Here is a 15,763-nt window from a genome sequence, read left to right on the forward strand (position 1 = left end):
TTTTACTGTTTGCTTCTCTTCCTGATAAGTTTTCCTTAAAAAAAAAAAAAAAAAAAAAAAAAAAAAAAAAAAACAGCCCACACTATTGATAACTTTTTGTATTTTTATGCTTCAAACCTGACTTTTCTCCCTCATTTCCCTACCAGTAAGTACACCGTGAAAGAAACTAAATTTAATACTTAGCTTGAGGGACAGCTCAAGAGACAACTCGGTTTTTTTCCCTCTCTAATAGCAAATAAGCTGGTTTTGTAGCAGGAGTGTTGCACTCTCTTATAAAGAGCTTATGTGTCTCCAACTGAGCGCTGATGGCACAAGGGCCACTCTCCAGGAGTCATTAATATACAACATCATCTGCAGAGAGAAGAAATCTTCTTTTTAATAAAACAGAAAAAATACATCCATGACCTCATGAAAGCACTGGGCCAATGCTCTCCTTCCAACAGCTCTGTTTTTTCAAGTGGAAACCACTTTGTTCTTTTCCCCTTTAAGTTCTCTGGCTTTGACACAATGTTATCAGAAATAGATTACAAAATTCTAATGCCAGCAGAAGACAAAACCAAAATGTAGAAGAAATTGCACAAGCCTGTTGCACAGAAACAGCATTGGTATTTCATGCCAAGTCTTCTAAAAAAATTGGTTTTAACATAGGGAACTGAACTCAGAGGAATTTTTCTCTGCTATTTGTAATCTTCTAGAAAACCTCAGCTACTGTTATTTATAATTATCTCAACGGTGGGGTTAGTGAAAATCATCTATGGAAGGGTCCTTAAGCCAGGAGTCCTAAATCCACACTGTCAATACCAGCTGAGGCTCAGGCCCTGCTCAGCTTTTGAGGTACAGCAGCAGCAGCAGCTCCTGACAAGACAAAAATGCCCAACAAAACCCCAAATACCAGCAGTCCTGCAGGAGCTGAGCTCAACACGTGAAGCTTTTCATCTGCCTGGAGTCAAGGCCAGAACTCTCTGATAACAGAGCAGGAGGCATTGTTTTGTCCCAATGGCCCAAGAGTGTGCTCCAGCACACGGGATTAATGTGGGGACACACCCCAGAGCTATCATCAGTGCACTGATTAATTCCCCATCAATTAGCTCCATCTATTAAAAAAACCAAAGTCCTGACCACAGCAGAGGTGAAGGATACACTTACTCTTCCCAAAAGGAAAACAGGCAGTCTGTGGCTTAAGGAGATACTCTAAAATTGCTTGAAAATTCCATCCCTGTAAAGACAGTCACAGCTGCTCTATTTGAAGTATTTTACGAGAATTCTCTCTCCTTTTCCCCGTTTTTTTTGTCATTAATCTTCGTGCAAGAATAGCTGGGTAAACCGCGGTAATTAATTCAAGTGTTGTGTCTCTTTTCAAATTTTCATCTTACCTGTTTTCCTGAAACTGAATTTCCAAAAATGCACCTAAAAATTGGAAGAGCAGAATGAAAATATGGCTCAGATTCAATTTTTCCTAGTCTCAAAATTACTGAACAATTCATAGGTGCCTCACTACAAAGAATGATGCTGATGTTTAAAGTTAATAGTTTAAGAATACTTGATCAGCTACTTAACCTCAGACACAGCATTTCAAGGTACTAATTTGCCAGATATACATGAAAACTTATACTTCTCGTGTGTATTTAAATGTATTTATTTTAGATGCTTAATCAAACCAGATTTTTCTAGGCCCTTGATAAAAGCAGAATCCTTCAAGAATTTAAAACTTCTCTTTAAACTTTAGTATTTCCATTTTAATGGCTGAAGCTACACTGATCTTAAATTAATAGTAACTTCCAGATACTTCTGTTCAACTCTGCTGCAACTGAAGTGGGGAAGTGAAGAATAAGAAGCAGAGCAGTTCCATTGCACTGTTAGAGGATTCTCAGAAAACAAGAGGCCTAAAGAGAGGAACCAAGCTAGAAATCCACAGCCACCTCTGCTTAGAAGATGCCGATTTTTACAGCTCATGGTGACTGAAGAGAGCATTATTTTTTGACTGTTTTTCAAGGTACTAATTTGCCAGATATACATGAAAACTTATACTTCTCGTGTGTATTTAAATGTATTTATTTTAGATGCTTAATCAAACCAGATTTTTCTAGGCCCTTCTCCTAAGGGACCCAACCAAAATGTCCCTTTGTTTCTATTTATTACTGATTTCTACAAACTTTCCAAAGTATAGCAGCATATTTAATCACTCATTATATGCTCTTCAGAGAAAAGGGTCCTGAAGGCTGATAATTTACACATATTGTAAAGAATCTGGGGATTAAACTGTAATTCAGGAGTACAGAAGTGTTGGGGGAACTACTGCTTTATTTTAGTCAAGCTCACAACGCCCTGTTTTGCTGGAGTAACAGCTAAAAATGTAGGCTAGCAATGAATTCAACTGCTTTTAATTTAATTTAAATTCTTTTAAAACTAATAGCTGAGCATGTTTATAAACATTGTTATGGATCAGAAGATAAATTCATCTCTGAACTGATTCTGAAGGTTAATTTTCATTATATTAAACTTCTATTTCTCATGCTATAAAGGGAATTTCAGTCTGGAACAAAGCCAGCTAATTGGACTGCAGTTAAAAATGCTGACACGTGACTGTAGCAGACCTCAACCACTGCACTTCAGCTTCCACGCCACATTCAGATGTTTCCAACTGGTTTGGAGAATTCAAAGATAATGGCTGGTACATAGCTCACACCTTCGGCAAGGTTAAAGAACTGCAAAACTAACAAAATGCTTTCAACAGAGAAATATATAGATCTGTTGGGGCAGAAAAAAGTGACAATACAGGCAACAAAACATCTAAATGTAGTAATGTTTTGGACTCCAGAACTCACGCACACCAATACTCCCTAAGTCTGGCTGATTTAATGACCTTCTAGAAGATTAGGCTACATACACCTCATACGGATTCATGTTCAATAAGCAAGTAATTCTGATGAAAAGATGAGAAAAATTTGTTCCCAAGATTCCCAACAATTTAAAAAATCACCACATAAAGACAGAGTGCATCCATCCAGCAGCAGTTCTGCCTGTGCAACCTCACAGGCAAAAAGTGTTCTGATAAAATTTTTTGGTAAATATCAATATTGCTGTTCTTCCAGATTACCACAAATTTAATCTTTGCCTTGCTCACATTTTATTGTTCAATCTCATAAAAATCTGACTCTCACTAGAGCTGGAGTTTGTATCTGCCTCTCACTGAGAAAGGTTGGCTTGGAGTCACAAGATAAACTCGATCTTTGTCCTTTTCTTTCTGCCTCGTCTGTTTGGAGCCAGAGGAGGTGCAATGATAACCATGTCTACTGAAACAATCTTTAAGGCAGTTCATCTTAAACACACAGAAATGCTCTTCTTCCAGCCTCTAGCAGAGCACACCATACCACACCAGCAGATCACTTCTCAGTAAGAACTTGCTGCTTCAAATGACTGGCAAAAGTCATGAAATTCAACAAGCCATGCTTAAACAAAGAAGCACCTGGCATCATTCACATCAATGTGAGATATCAACAATTATTTATTAAAATAAGTTATTTCAATGATTTAAAACAGTTTCTATAAGAATATAACAATTTAACAACTTTTAACTTCAAAAATTTATATAAATGTTTTCCCTCCTGGATTAAAAAAATTAGCACACGCATTCAAACCTACTTTCATACTCAAACAGCTGCAACTGTGATAAAGTTACTACAGAGTCTGCCCCAAGGAAGAACTGAGAGGTGAGGTCTTGGAGTAAAACACAGAATGCAAGAACCAAGAGAAGAGTTAGAAAATAACCTTGCCCACCACTTGCAAGTCAGCAGAAGAGTCACTGCAGTATTTTCATTCTGCACACAGTGTAACATCATAGCCTGGGAAAAGTTTTACTGTAAAACAAAATGCATTTGCATAAATACTGATGGCATACCTTTTATAACCCCTGACATTATGCATGAGTGGAGAATGTGCACAGCACTTTTCAAAGGACTACAAAATGAGCTAATTCTTAAATATTTGCACAAGAGCAGCATGAGGGACTCACTCCTGTGTCCATCACACAGTGGCTGTGCTGTGTCAGGAATACACACACCAGTGGAGGAAGCCAGGACAAAATGGACATTTTGGTTGGGTCTGCTCTAGAACTGAGCTTAAAAAGAATTCTGACAAACAGAACAATCCACATCTGGATAATGAAGACAAAACCAGCTCTATACAGCAGTTTAGGTTATGGCTCCACCTCCCACATCCACAGCTGATGTGATTTTTTTTCTTTGTTTGAGCAGGGCTTACACCCATCTAATTCTTGAACAGGTCAATCACAGCTGGGTACTGAAGAGATTTCAGGAAGGAGGATGAAAAGCAGAGAATTGCCTTTAACTTTTCTCTGGTTTTCAGTTGGGTGATTAGTAATTAATTTCTTTATAATAAAAAATTTACAGAAGCCACCCCATTGTGGGATACACTATTATAACACTTTCATCTCTGAGACAAGACTGTCTTTACAGAATAGCTCAAACCTCACGGGGGTTCCTCAAACCATCATCTGTGAATGCACAATGGCATCAATTAAGCGCCTCTTGAAACAACAGAACTCACAGCGTGGGGAGCAAGAGAAATTGAAAATTGCTGAGGCAGCTGCATCAGGCCATGAATCCCAAATCCCTGCAAGTCCTCTGTGATCAGAAGTACAGCTCTGTGGAAGCAGCATTTTATGCCTCAGGCAGTCACTCCGAAAACTAAACTCCTCTGCACACATTTGAACACTGAAATTAGGAATACAGATAGCAAAACTCATCCCATGTACAGATAAGACAGCCAGGAATTTGATGGTAACAATACAGCAGAAAGGAACAACACATACACAAATTATGACAACTGCTGTTAAATATTCCATCAAAGGCCTTTAGCTCTGCTCTGGCAGGAAAATACACTTGCTAATCTAACAAGTGTTCTCATCTGCAGCTTTATGTTCTTGATTTGATTAAAGGCACCAGAAGGATGTACCTCTACATTTGTGCACACTATCATTCTTGGATTAGTTACATTTTGGGAAAACAGTCTACATTTACAGAACACTATCATTTGACTATCGTCTATGTAGGATTGCAAGATTAAAAATTGACAGTTCATTTAAAAATTCATTTCTATGCACATTAGCAGCTGAAAGGATTTGCAGAAATGATACTGTACAAAAGTAAGCACTCCTCAGAATTTTAAATACCTTCCCTTTCTGCAAACAAACAGATATCTCTTACTGCATATCTTAAAACTTTTCCTTCCAGTGCCTCGAGGCTGTGAACAGAAGTTCACAGAGGCTATGAATAGAGGTTCACACATTGCTCCTTTCCTGAACCTTTAAAGAGAGTTCAACAGGAAAAACACAACTACAGTAACAGAGGGTATTTGCTTTCAGCAAAATTAACATATTATCTTGTTCTCAAAAATGTAACAGAAAATTTTTAATAAGAAACAATAGCTGCCCAATATATTTTATACACTATCAGCAGCACAATCTGCTGTCTTGAGGACTGTAACATACATGACGTAACAATGCTGGTGTAGAAGTGCTTTTACAGCATTTAATAAATTAAAAACTCACTACTAGTTAATCTTGAGGAGCCAGGTTGTTGAAGTGGTTTTATTCCATGCATGCAAATTGTTGTGACTGTCTTATCTGTGACACTGTGCTTGTGTACACACATGCAGGTTTTGGTTTGTACTTCAGGTACTGATAATGAGAAGTGAGGTCCATCCAACTACACATCCTCAAGTTTTAAAAATCTTGAATACACAGAAGTTCTGGCCTGCACAGAGGGTATGCTTTGTACAGAATATAAATTATTAGATATTAAAACAGTTTTTCTTAGAAGAAAAATTATAAAGGAACTCCATATTTCCTCTTCCTTCTCTTCTTCCAGTCATTCTGTCTGACGAGACCGTCACTGAGTAGGATGACCAGGATAAATTCATCTCTTCCTGAATTGCACCATAAAGCACACATCAAAGAATGATGGGCTCTAAGAGTAGAATTTGCTGTTACTGACTTTCTTCTCCTTTAATCTTAAGGGAAAAGAAAAGGAAAAAGTCAAGCCTAATAGGAATTTCTCAGAGGAAAACAGTCTATCAAATTCAATGTACTTGGATACCAGTGGCAAGTAATGTATCAGCAATGAGCACTGCCTTTTTTCCCTCAATAAATGGGAGTAAACAAGTGATTCACGAAGCTATTCAAAACACACAAAAAAGAGCAAGAATATTTCAAGTCTTGAGATCTACTCAAAACTTCCTCTTGGTACATGAAGCCTCCCTCTATCTCCCTCACACCCAGCCCAAAGGTGGCAGCAAAGGAGAAGGAACCTTCCCGTAAGCTCTGGATAATGCACTGACACTGAACTGACAATGCTGTGCTGTTACAACTCATACTGGTTTTATCTTTCGTGGTTTGTGTATCTGTTCCCACATATCTCATATGTGCATGACATTTCCAGGGACATAACTCTGATAGTGTAGTAAGAGTGAAGAGGTTTATTTATTTGTCTGTGTATACTTCCAGGCTTTCCTCCCAGAGAGCGGCAGAGAGGGATGATAAAACCTGACAGGATTGCATGTGTCACTGTGATCACTGCGACTGAGATTCCACTGCACACATTCCTCAGCTTCTGCTGGCCTCTAGTGGCTTGAGGCCTAGCCTGGCTCTCTACAGCCCTTCCTCATTCCAGATGAGCTCATTCTACCATCACCACTCTTTAGATGCTCCCTTTGATATGTCTGAGGTTTCCTTACCATAAATCCTGTCTAGACAGAGCTGCCTCGGAAGGGAGAATGATCATCAACCCACCTGCGGTTGCAAGTCTCTTGATAAATCTGTAGTTTGTGCTCATTGACGTTGAATTCTTTCAGAATAGCATCCCTGTTGGGATTCCTCAGGTTCACGTGGCTGTCATAGAGGAACAGCTGGGTATTCAGCTCCTCCTGGCGCTTCCGAAGTTGCCGACAGGAGGAATAAAGCTCTTCTTCACTTTCCTTCAAAGGAATATTGGAAATCAAGCTGATTTTGTAAAATGCGTTCCCAAAATAACACAGAGCCAGCAGAGTTTGAGGGATGAGTTTGTTTTCCTAACCACATTTTAGTAACTGCATAGAATATTTTATTCATTCAGAACTTTATTTATTAGCTTGATAGGATGCTTCTGGAATGTTTCTGGAAACAAATTAACTTAGAAAGCACTAAAAAAAAAAAAAACCCCAAACCTCAGCCGCACAGTATGACCAGCCATACTCTCTGACAGGGGCATCAGGGACATTCTAGCACAGATTGCAAAATTTGTGTATCTAAACACTTCTATTGGAATATTTTTCTCTAACAGACCATGCTAGTCTGTTGAGGAAAGAACAGAAAATAGTGTATCATGATGGCTTATCAGATTATATTAATATTAAAAATACATTTTAAAAATGTTTAGGTTTTGGCTTTTCCATATTTGTGTATCATGTGACAAACTGACAATCCTGGGGATTTTCTATTGAAATGTAGACTAAAGGTGTTTCTGTGTAACTATGGCAATTCAGTACTTGCAAAGGAACCGAGTAGGTCTAAGTTTCTATTGTGGCCCACAGCAGAAGGTCTCAAAATATTCTACAACCATAAACAATAATCATGAATCCCTTTAGGATTTCAAATTATTTTAATACTTCAAAACTTTGGATGCAGAAGCTGGCTCTTTATAGAGTTACTAGTGGGGAATAGAACTGGCAGGACTGAAGTCTTAATTTTCACATCAGCAGCAAAACAAGATACTCCTTCTACAAGAAATGACATGCAATCAATAAATGTAATAAATCCAAACATTTTCAGAGGCAGCATACTAATAAGAATGCCTCTTTCTGCATTCAGTCCAGATCTGGGAAAACTGATAGCTTAGCAACATACCCAAGAGGTTTCAGTTAACAGCAACAAGATCCTTTCTTAAACCCTTTTTTTCTCCTGAAACATTCCTATGCAGGCATGGGTTGGAGCAACTGAAACAGCCTCAGTGCTATGCTACTGATTAAGACTTAAAGAGTAATTTAATTTTTGCTTGTAAAGGGTTAGGAAATTTTGTATAACCAAATCACAAAAGAAATGCAGATTGCTAATTACCAATTTGCAGGTGTATTCATCAAGATGCATATGGACCACTGTTAGTTCTTGTAAATACGTGTATCCACAAAGGTACAGCTTAAACTGCATTTTAAGATGTCCCCTTCAATCTTTAAGTCAAGAACATATACACCATTGAGGCTGACTGTAGTCAGAAAAAGCTGAAGAAATAAATGCACTTTCTGAAGGAAGTAAATCAGTTTTCAAGCAAATAAGTCATGCCTTTAAGTCTAACAACCACCTCAGTATAGTATGATTCCTACAATATCAAAAAACATGTTTAAGTTGTACAGGAACTACTAAGGCCCCACATAATAATTCACAAATGTGCATGTTTATGTCTACAATGTTTTCACTTTACTATTCCTAATAAACTCCACAGCCATCTGTAATTCCTCATTATAATTTTGTATTTCATCTCCAAGCACATACAGATGGGCTCTGTATATAAACAGGCCTATTATTAAATGTCATTATTTTATGGAGGGCCATCACTTTTTAAAAAGAAGAAGAGGAATAGAGGCAGCTTTGATCTTTTCTGATGCTTCTTGAATAACCTGCCTAGAGTTGACAACTGTGGTGAGTCTGGGTTGGCTGCAGGCTGCCAAACAAAAGGAAGTTTTTGGAAATTGCCCTGCACTGCATTGCCACCAGGCATTGTAAAAACACCGAGCTGAGCTGCATCTTCATTTGGCTTAACAAGCAGAAGGGGATTCTAGAGTGTGAAATGTGCTACTGCCAAAGGAGTCAGTGCTGACAGATTGGGGGACAGACTGCTGCTATGAACAACATTTGAGAGCTGCTCCTGCCCCAGGCAATAACGATCTGGATTCCTGAAGAGAAACCACGGCAGGAGGGATTTGAATGTATCCACAAGTGATGTCCATGCTCAGCATTAGCAATGGTGACTTTGTCAGTTTTCTCTAAGGGAGCAAGCCCAAAAGCAGCAGTTTACCAGGCCTCCCCTATGAGATTTGAGTCACTGAAATAGGAACAATTTAAATATTATCTTGAAAGGATACAGGTCTCCTCTTCACACACACATCCCTGGTCCCAGCTTTTGATCCTCTCCTGCTCTCAGAACCCTTGGCTAGCCCACAGAAGAAACTTAGAGGAACCCACCACAGCTTTCAAACACTGTCATTGCACACACTGTCCTTTTACATCAGGTGTTATAAGGTGGCTTCATAAAAACCTCCACAAAGGATGTTTGAAAAAGACTTCCACTCCTCTGGGAAGAACAATGTGACTGAATTCAGAAATTTCCAGTTCAGTGTATGCAGGTACAAATCCCTTCAGAGACATAATGACTTAGAGTTCACAGAAGTTGATGTTTCAATCAGGAAAATAATGTCGCTAGTGTGAAGTGCAGCGTGGGCCTGAATGGTTTGACAGACTAAAAATAAGAACTTGAAATTTTTTTTTCTCTGAATCAGAAGGGTGCTGGAAAGCACCCTGAAATAGGCACTTCCCAGAAGCATCTTTAAACTTTCATCATATCACAAGTGTATTTAAATTATGTAATATATTATTGAGAAAGAGTCTGAGAAATATCCTACAAATCAATATATACAGCAGCACCCTTGGAACACCAACAAATACTGTTCACAGATCAGCTGCTTTAATGCCTGAATTCATGAGCACCATTATTTTTCCCCTATGTGTTTTAAAATACTACTATTTCAAGTAGGTGTTTAGAGAGGCTTAAAAGGAGGATATTAGCAGTTCTTTAAGAACCAGATATGTCTTCTACTTGATGGGTTGTTTATTTTAATGAAATACTGGGAGAAATTACTATCTTCTATTGCTAAAGTGATTTCTTTTTATGTAGGACCTTAAAAAAAAAAGATTAATCTACGAAGGCAAAGCTGATTTTAGCTAGTTTTGCATGGCATCAGTCAGTTAACAAGGAAAGACAACGACCATGCTGTTACAGCAAAAACTATTGGAGGTAATGAGGCTTTGTTTGTGCGTTATTTCTTTTAACAACCGTGTAATCTGTCCACCCAGAAGGAGAGTACCTCAATTTGTGCTATTTGTCTTCCCCAGTACCTGCAGAAGAAATGCCTGACAACAGCACATCAGACAGAACAGAAAACTGAATCCTCAGTTCCTGGTTCCCACAAAGAACTGGTAACAGACACCCTAAGTGCCCACAACAAACCCCAGTGCTTCTCACCAGAACTTGTTGCATCTCACAGTGCACCAGAAGCGAGGCCAGCTCTATATCTTCACTGTAGCCATTCTTGAGAGGAACTGACCTAAAACCTGGGGCAGGGGGAAGGAAAACATAGGGCAATTATAGAGTCCATCAAGGGAGAATTTGCAGTCACAGAAATGGTGCACACTTTGAACATTCTTCAGTGTGCTCCTCTGCTGAGAGCAGGCTCTACTATGGCAACTGCAGAGGAGCAAAAGGCAAGACTGGCAAAATTGAGAAACACCTGATTTCACGTGCTCTTGAAAAGTAAAGCCAGAGGAAGGAGCAGGAGGGGGTCTGGCATCAGAGAGGAAGGCACAGCTCAGTAATGCTCAACAGCACCTCATTATAACTGCTGATCTCACCTGATTTGATTCCTTTGATGGGAAAAGTGGCATGCGCTAAGAAGTTGGGATCACTGAACATATCCTCCTCATAAACAACAAAGCGCAGGAACGCCAGATTTGGGTCGTAAATTTCAAATCTCACTTGCTCTGCATAAGGTGCCCAAATTGGATTAAGGCCATTGTCATCTGTAATGAAAAGGAAACATTTGCAGTATGAAGCAATAATTTCACTTCATTCACATATGAGTATGTATCCCAGGAAATTTTCTAGGGATACAGAAGCCCGAAAATCCTATTTGCCATCTGTCTCATGTTGTAACCTTGCTTCAGAAAGTTTGTATTTGTTTACTTGGTGGTGGGGGTGGGAGGAAACTTGGCAGGGATGAAAATCTATGAATTGTATTCAAACATGTAAAACCTCCTAGGACATGTATTTGTAAAGAAAAGAAAAAGCTAATTAATTTCTCACATTCATAAGCCTCATGTTCCATATCCAAGAGAAAGCAGGAAAAGCTCTAGGAAGACTCATATACCTTGGTCCAATTTTTGTAGTTATGCACAGAACACCAAGATTTGGTTTATGTGGCACAGCCAGGAAGTTTGCTCTCTAAAGACTTGGCCACTTCCCAGAGAAAGTTTAAATCATCATAATTATCTTCTCTGAAGTACTGAGGAGCCGCAATGCACATTCTGCTCCTAATGCTGTGGTTATTTTCCACTGGTATCACTGGTTTGGATAATCAGAACCAAAGTCTGTTTTTTACCAGAAGGACACTGTTGCATCAAAAAACACTGAATGGTGAAATATGAAGTGGCTGAAACATTGCCCCATTTCAGCACACTTAAGTTCATGCATACACAAATACATTCCTTATCCAGAACTCCCCAGGACTAAGCTTTGATCAAACTCCTAATGCATTTCAAGTTAAAATATTTTACAGCCCTATACACCCAAGCTGCCTCCAAGGGGGTGTCTTAGAACCTCAGTTTAAATAAACACAGTCTGGAGCTCACAGTAGTAACTCCCCATTTGGGCCAGACTTTTAGGAACTGACTAGCACTGTTGGAGGCACTCTCAAGACAGTAATTTTTTAAAATATGCAAATACAGAAACTTATGCATGGCAACAACACAACAGAATGGGACTTTTTTTTCCCAAACTGCAATAGTATGTTTTTTCTAAATTTGATATACATTGAAGTTTCTCAAATTAACAGACCTCAAGACAGGCAAAAGAACAAGAGTTTGTGACTCATCAGTCTTGAGCTATAGTTAACTTACTCCCCCTATAATGTTCATCCTCTGCTCACTTTAAGTACCCTAGAAGTAGAACCATATCCCTGCAACACAGAAACCCTCAGATACTCACTCACAACCATTGTCTTGAATTTGTTGTTGTCATATTCAGCCCCACAAATTTCAACCTCTACAAAGGGACAGGCAATGCTTCTACCAAGTTTAGGGAGATGACGAGCACCTAAAACCTGCAAAAGCAACTGTAAATTAGAACTACCTCCAAAGGAAACTTGGCATCATTTTTGCTAACAGAAGGTAGCCTACAGAACTAGAGGGGGGAAAAATCCAGAACATGGAAAAGCACACATTCTCTCTCTCTTGAATATGTTTGCATGTATTATCTGTGCCAACAATAACAATACCTCCAGTAGTCTGGGTAACTCAATGATTTTCATTGTAAGAAAAAAAAAAGGCAATGTAGCTGACATTCATAACACACAGTGTGCAGCTCCAAGACAGGCCTGTAGCACAAGTTTTGTTATCTTTCTTCTGTGTTTCTTACATACCCATTTCAAGAAATTTCTGCTTTGCATTCACAGACCCTGTTTACCTCACCTTTAAGCTGCAGTGGAGAGTAATTAATGTGTTTCTTCTTTCTCAGAAAACATACTTTTAAAGAACCTGTCTTACTGCATAGCAACTGAGAACAGAAACAAGTTCAACCATGCTTGGCATCCAGTCAAGATGGCAACATTTCCCAAAGATAAACTCATCTCTTTAAGAAAAATGAGAATGACATTCAGATTAAGTCATAGTGTATTAAATATGAAGTGGGGGATCAGTTTATTAGGTTTTCTGTTTAGTTTCTATATTTCATTATAAATATCTTTCTTTCACGCTCAAAATCCCTGAACTAGTTAGTCTGCTGCTACTCAATCTCCAATAGGACCCATCTATTAAGAACTCATTTGATTGGAAATTCAAGTTAGTTCATTTGATGTATTTATTAGCAATTACACAAAATCATCCCAGGATTGTGTTTTCAGTCCTATAGCATGTTCTTCATTAGCATGATAAAGACATGTATTTCTTTTCAGGAACCAGTGAAGTTAGTTTTATTCTCACACACACTGACATTTAAAAACAGTATTTTGACAATCTGTCAGATCTTGCTCTGAAACATAATAGCTTTATTTTTAATTTTATAGAGATTTATGACTTGTAAAAAACCATAATTTACTAAAGAGATTTACCCTCACTGTCATAATCATCTGCAATTTCCTCTTGGAGTCATTTGGCATTGGGTCATACTCCTCATTTCTCATGCTCTCTGGCTGCAGCACGTAGCCAGTGCGTCCATTCAGGGAAAACAGGGCATGGTTCAGTTGCATGTATTTATCTGGGGAGAGAGTTAAACAGTCACAACACAAGATCCCCTGGAATAAAGCTAAGGAAATACCAGATTAATGGCTCCTCTCTGCAATTCTTTCTGGTCACCACTTCATCAGAAAGAGCAGGAAAGGTGGAAGACTCGGTTCCTTCAGTAACTGAATCTGACAGGCCATTTTTCACCACTTCTAATCCCAAAAAAACCACCTCCATCCCCAGTCAGCTTCCTATCCGTGTATCACAAACTAGCTGGCCCTCACCAGGAAGTGGAATACAGCCTTCCCTGTGGTGGCTGTATTCATCCATCTGAAACTCACTTTAAATGTATCTGCTTGCTTCCTACAAAGAGATGAAAGTGAAATAAATCTTTTAGGACTTGGGGGCAGTTAGGCTCAGAGACAAGGCTTTTGGAGACCTACTTCTGGGGCCCAGCTCTGGATGGCAACCCACACATGAAAAAGCAAACTTCAAACACCACTTCTTGCAAAGAAGTTCAAATAATCAGGATGGTGATTGGAAGGGCAGAAGGGCCATAAAGGGGCTCATTTACAGTGAAACAGAAGGTGGATTCAATTCTTTTTCAAAGAGAAAATTACCTGGAGTTTGGAAGTTCAGAGCCACCATCTGGGAGCCACAAAGCCAGAGGCGAAATGGGTCATAGTTGGAGGAGTCAACCCTCTGTCCTTTGGGGTAGACACGAGTCAGGCCCTTCAGGTTGTACTTCAACAACTCCAGTGGCTTTTGCTTAACGATGCTCTCTGCTTTGGTTTCCACAAAAGAACGGATTTCTCTGAAATCAGGATTGTCTACACAGGGGTAGGAGGAAGAAGAGTGGTTATCAAAGGAAGAAAGAAGTTGACATTCATACTGTATTTTCACCAAGGCTTTGTTTTACTTTGTTTTGCCTTGTCCTTTAATGCAATAATTGGCACAGTTTTCAGGCAGTCACGGCAAACTGGTTGAAAATCATGCCTGAAAGTTAAAATTGCCTTCCTGCCACATGCTTTACAGAAGGGCAGATAAGAGCCTGCAGTCATGTTCTCATCTCATCATTGCTAATAATGTACTTCTGATCACTATAACACATACTTAAATGAGACATCTTTTCCTGGGTCTAAATGGGGAGAAGAAAGGGTGAACCAGGGTTAGCCAATACCTCAAAAAATGACTATAATTATAATGTCTTAAATGCAGTGACAGCTTATTAAAAACATTTGCAAAGAAACTTAAAGAAAAAGAGCACATTTACTGGCTTCTCCAGCAGCAATGACAAAAAACTGGAATTAAAAGTACATATTTCAGTGTCAGAATCCACAGCTGCACTCACACAGGCCCAGTTATGTTATGAAGCCATACATCATTCCAACAGCTTAGTCCTGGCAAACATGTTCTTACAGTAAAATTAAAAAATGCACAGTAAACCTATTTATGAAGGTTTTTTAAAAACAAATCACAAGTGTTCAGCTAGAGTTTTTAATCTCAAAAAAGTCAATTGACACATAACTAGTGAGCTTCCCCATGGAATATACATCTGAGAGGGTGTCTCTAGTTAACTAATTAAAATTTGTGACAGTTCTTTTGTGATAGATGAACAGCACCAAGTTCCCTGGTGTACAATTTCAAAGTGCTATTGAAAACCACCTGGGTGAAGCAGAGCTTTGTTTTCCAGTAGGACAGATTTTATCTTCAGACCTAAAATCCCAACTAACATCTGTAAAGATAGCAGCAAGGGTAAAAATCAGATGCAATATTAAAGGCAATACCTAAATTGTCCTTGGTTTTGCTTGTTGGCTTGCAGTAGATTACTAGATCAGATAATTCAATAGCAATTAACTGGTTCTTTTCCCAGTATTTCCTCCTGTTCTCCTGGAAAACATAACAAAGTTTTAGATTCTAGGAACACAGAGTATTATAGCACAGTAGCTCCAGGGTGTACTCTAATGAATTCCTTCTTTGGTGCCCAGATTCCTGTCTGATACCTTAGACACATGCACAGATGTGATGCACTTTCAGACCCAGCTCAGAGAACAGGTAATAACCAAACGGTGAGGTTTAGTTGGGGATGTACTTTCAGGGTTTTTTTTTTGGTGGGGAGAAAAGTGTTGTTTTGTAAGCAAGGGTTTCAGTTCTTCCCCGATCAGTCATGCTCGGAATCCTGGCAACATTTTTTTTTCTTTTAATGTGTCTCTACTCAACTCAATTTTAGTTACATTCTTAACCCTATACCTCATATAAATGCAAATGTATGCAGAAAAATGCAAAGGGTAGTAAAGTGTTTCTGTATCTATTTATAATCCTTGGCAGAACTTGAGTCTTGTTAGTAACTCCCAAACAGTGAAATTCAAACCCTCTGAGCATCATTCCTATGTCGTTTTCTATTTGTGCACCAAACCCATCATGTTCTGTATGGAAAATCATGTGCAAGCTTGTTAAACCCCCAGCATCAAACCTGCTCTCTCTACTTCCACGTTTGCAAGCACC

General features: G+C 38.9%; 1 protein-coding gene across 3 annotated transcripts in view; it reads right to left on the reverse strand.

Moving 5' to 3' along the window:
• Positions 1 to 2,626: 2,626 nt before the first annotated feature.
• The window catches only part of PLCG2 (phospholipase C gamma 2), a 56,269-nt gene continuing 43,132 nt past the window's right edge, over positions 2,627 to 15,763 (reverse strand). For all 3 annotated transcript variants that reach the window (XM_041458919.1, XM_041458920.1, XM_041458921.1), the window contains 8 exons: positions 15,046 to 15,148; positions 13,879 to 14,088; positions 13,147 to 13,292; positions 12,027 to 12,141; positions 10,676 to 10,843; positions 10,290 to 10,378; positions 6,809 to 6,993; positions 2,627 to 6,030 (listed from right to left, as the gene is read on the reverse strand). In XM_041458919.1, coding sequence (XP_041314853.1) covers positions 5,988 to 6,030; positions 6,809 to 6,993; positions 10,290 to 10,378; positions 10,676 to 10,843; positions 12,027 to 12,141; positions 13,147 to 13,292; positions 13,879 to 14,088; positions 15,046 to 15,148 — 1,059 coding nt within the window. In that variant the 3' untranslated portion in view covers positions 2,627 to 5,987. The remainder of the gene's footprint in view (positions 6,031 to 6,808; positions 6,994 to 10,289; positions 10,379 to 10,675; positions 10,844 to 12,026; positions 12,142 to 13,146; positions 13,293 to 13,878; positions 14,089 to 15,045; positions 15,149 to 15,763) is intronic.

Source organism: Pyrgilauda ruficollis, unplaced genomic scaffold (genome assembly GCF_017590135.1).
Source record: "Pyrgilauda ruficollis isolate IOZ18807 unplaced genomic scaffold, ASM1759013v1 scaffold13, whole genome shotgun sequence".
In the NCBI taxonomy this organism is placed as follows: Eukaryota; Metazoa; Chordata; class Aves; order Passeriformes; family Passeridae; genus Pyrgilauda; species Pyrgilauda ruficollis.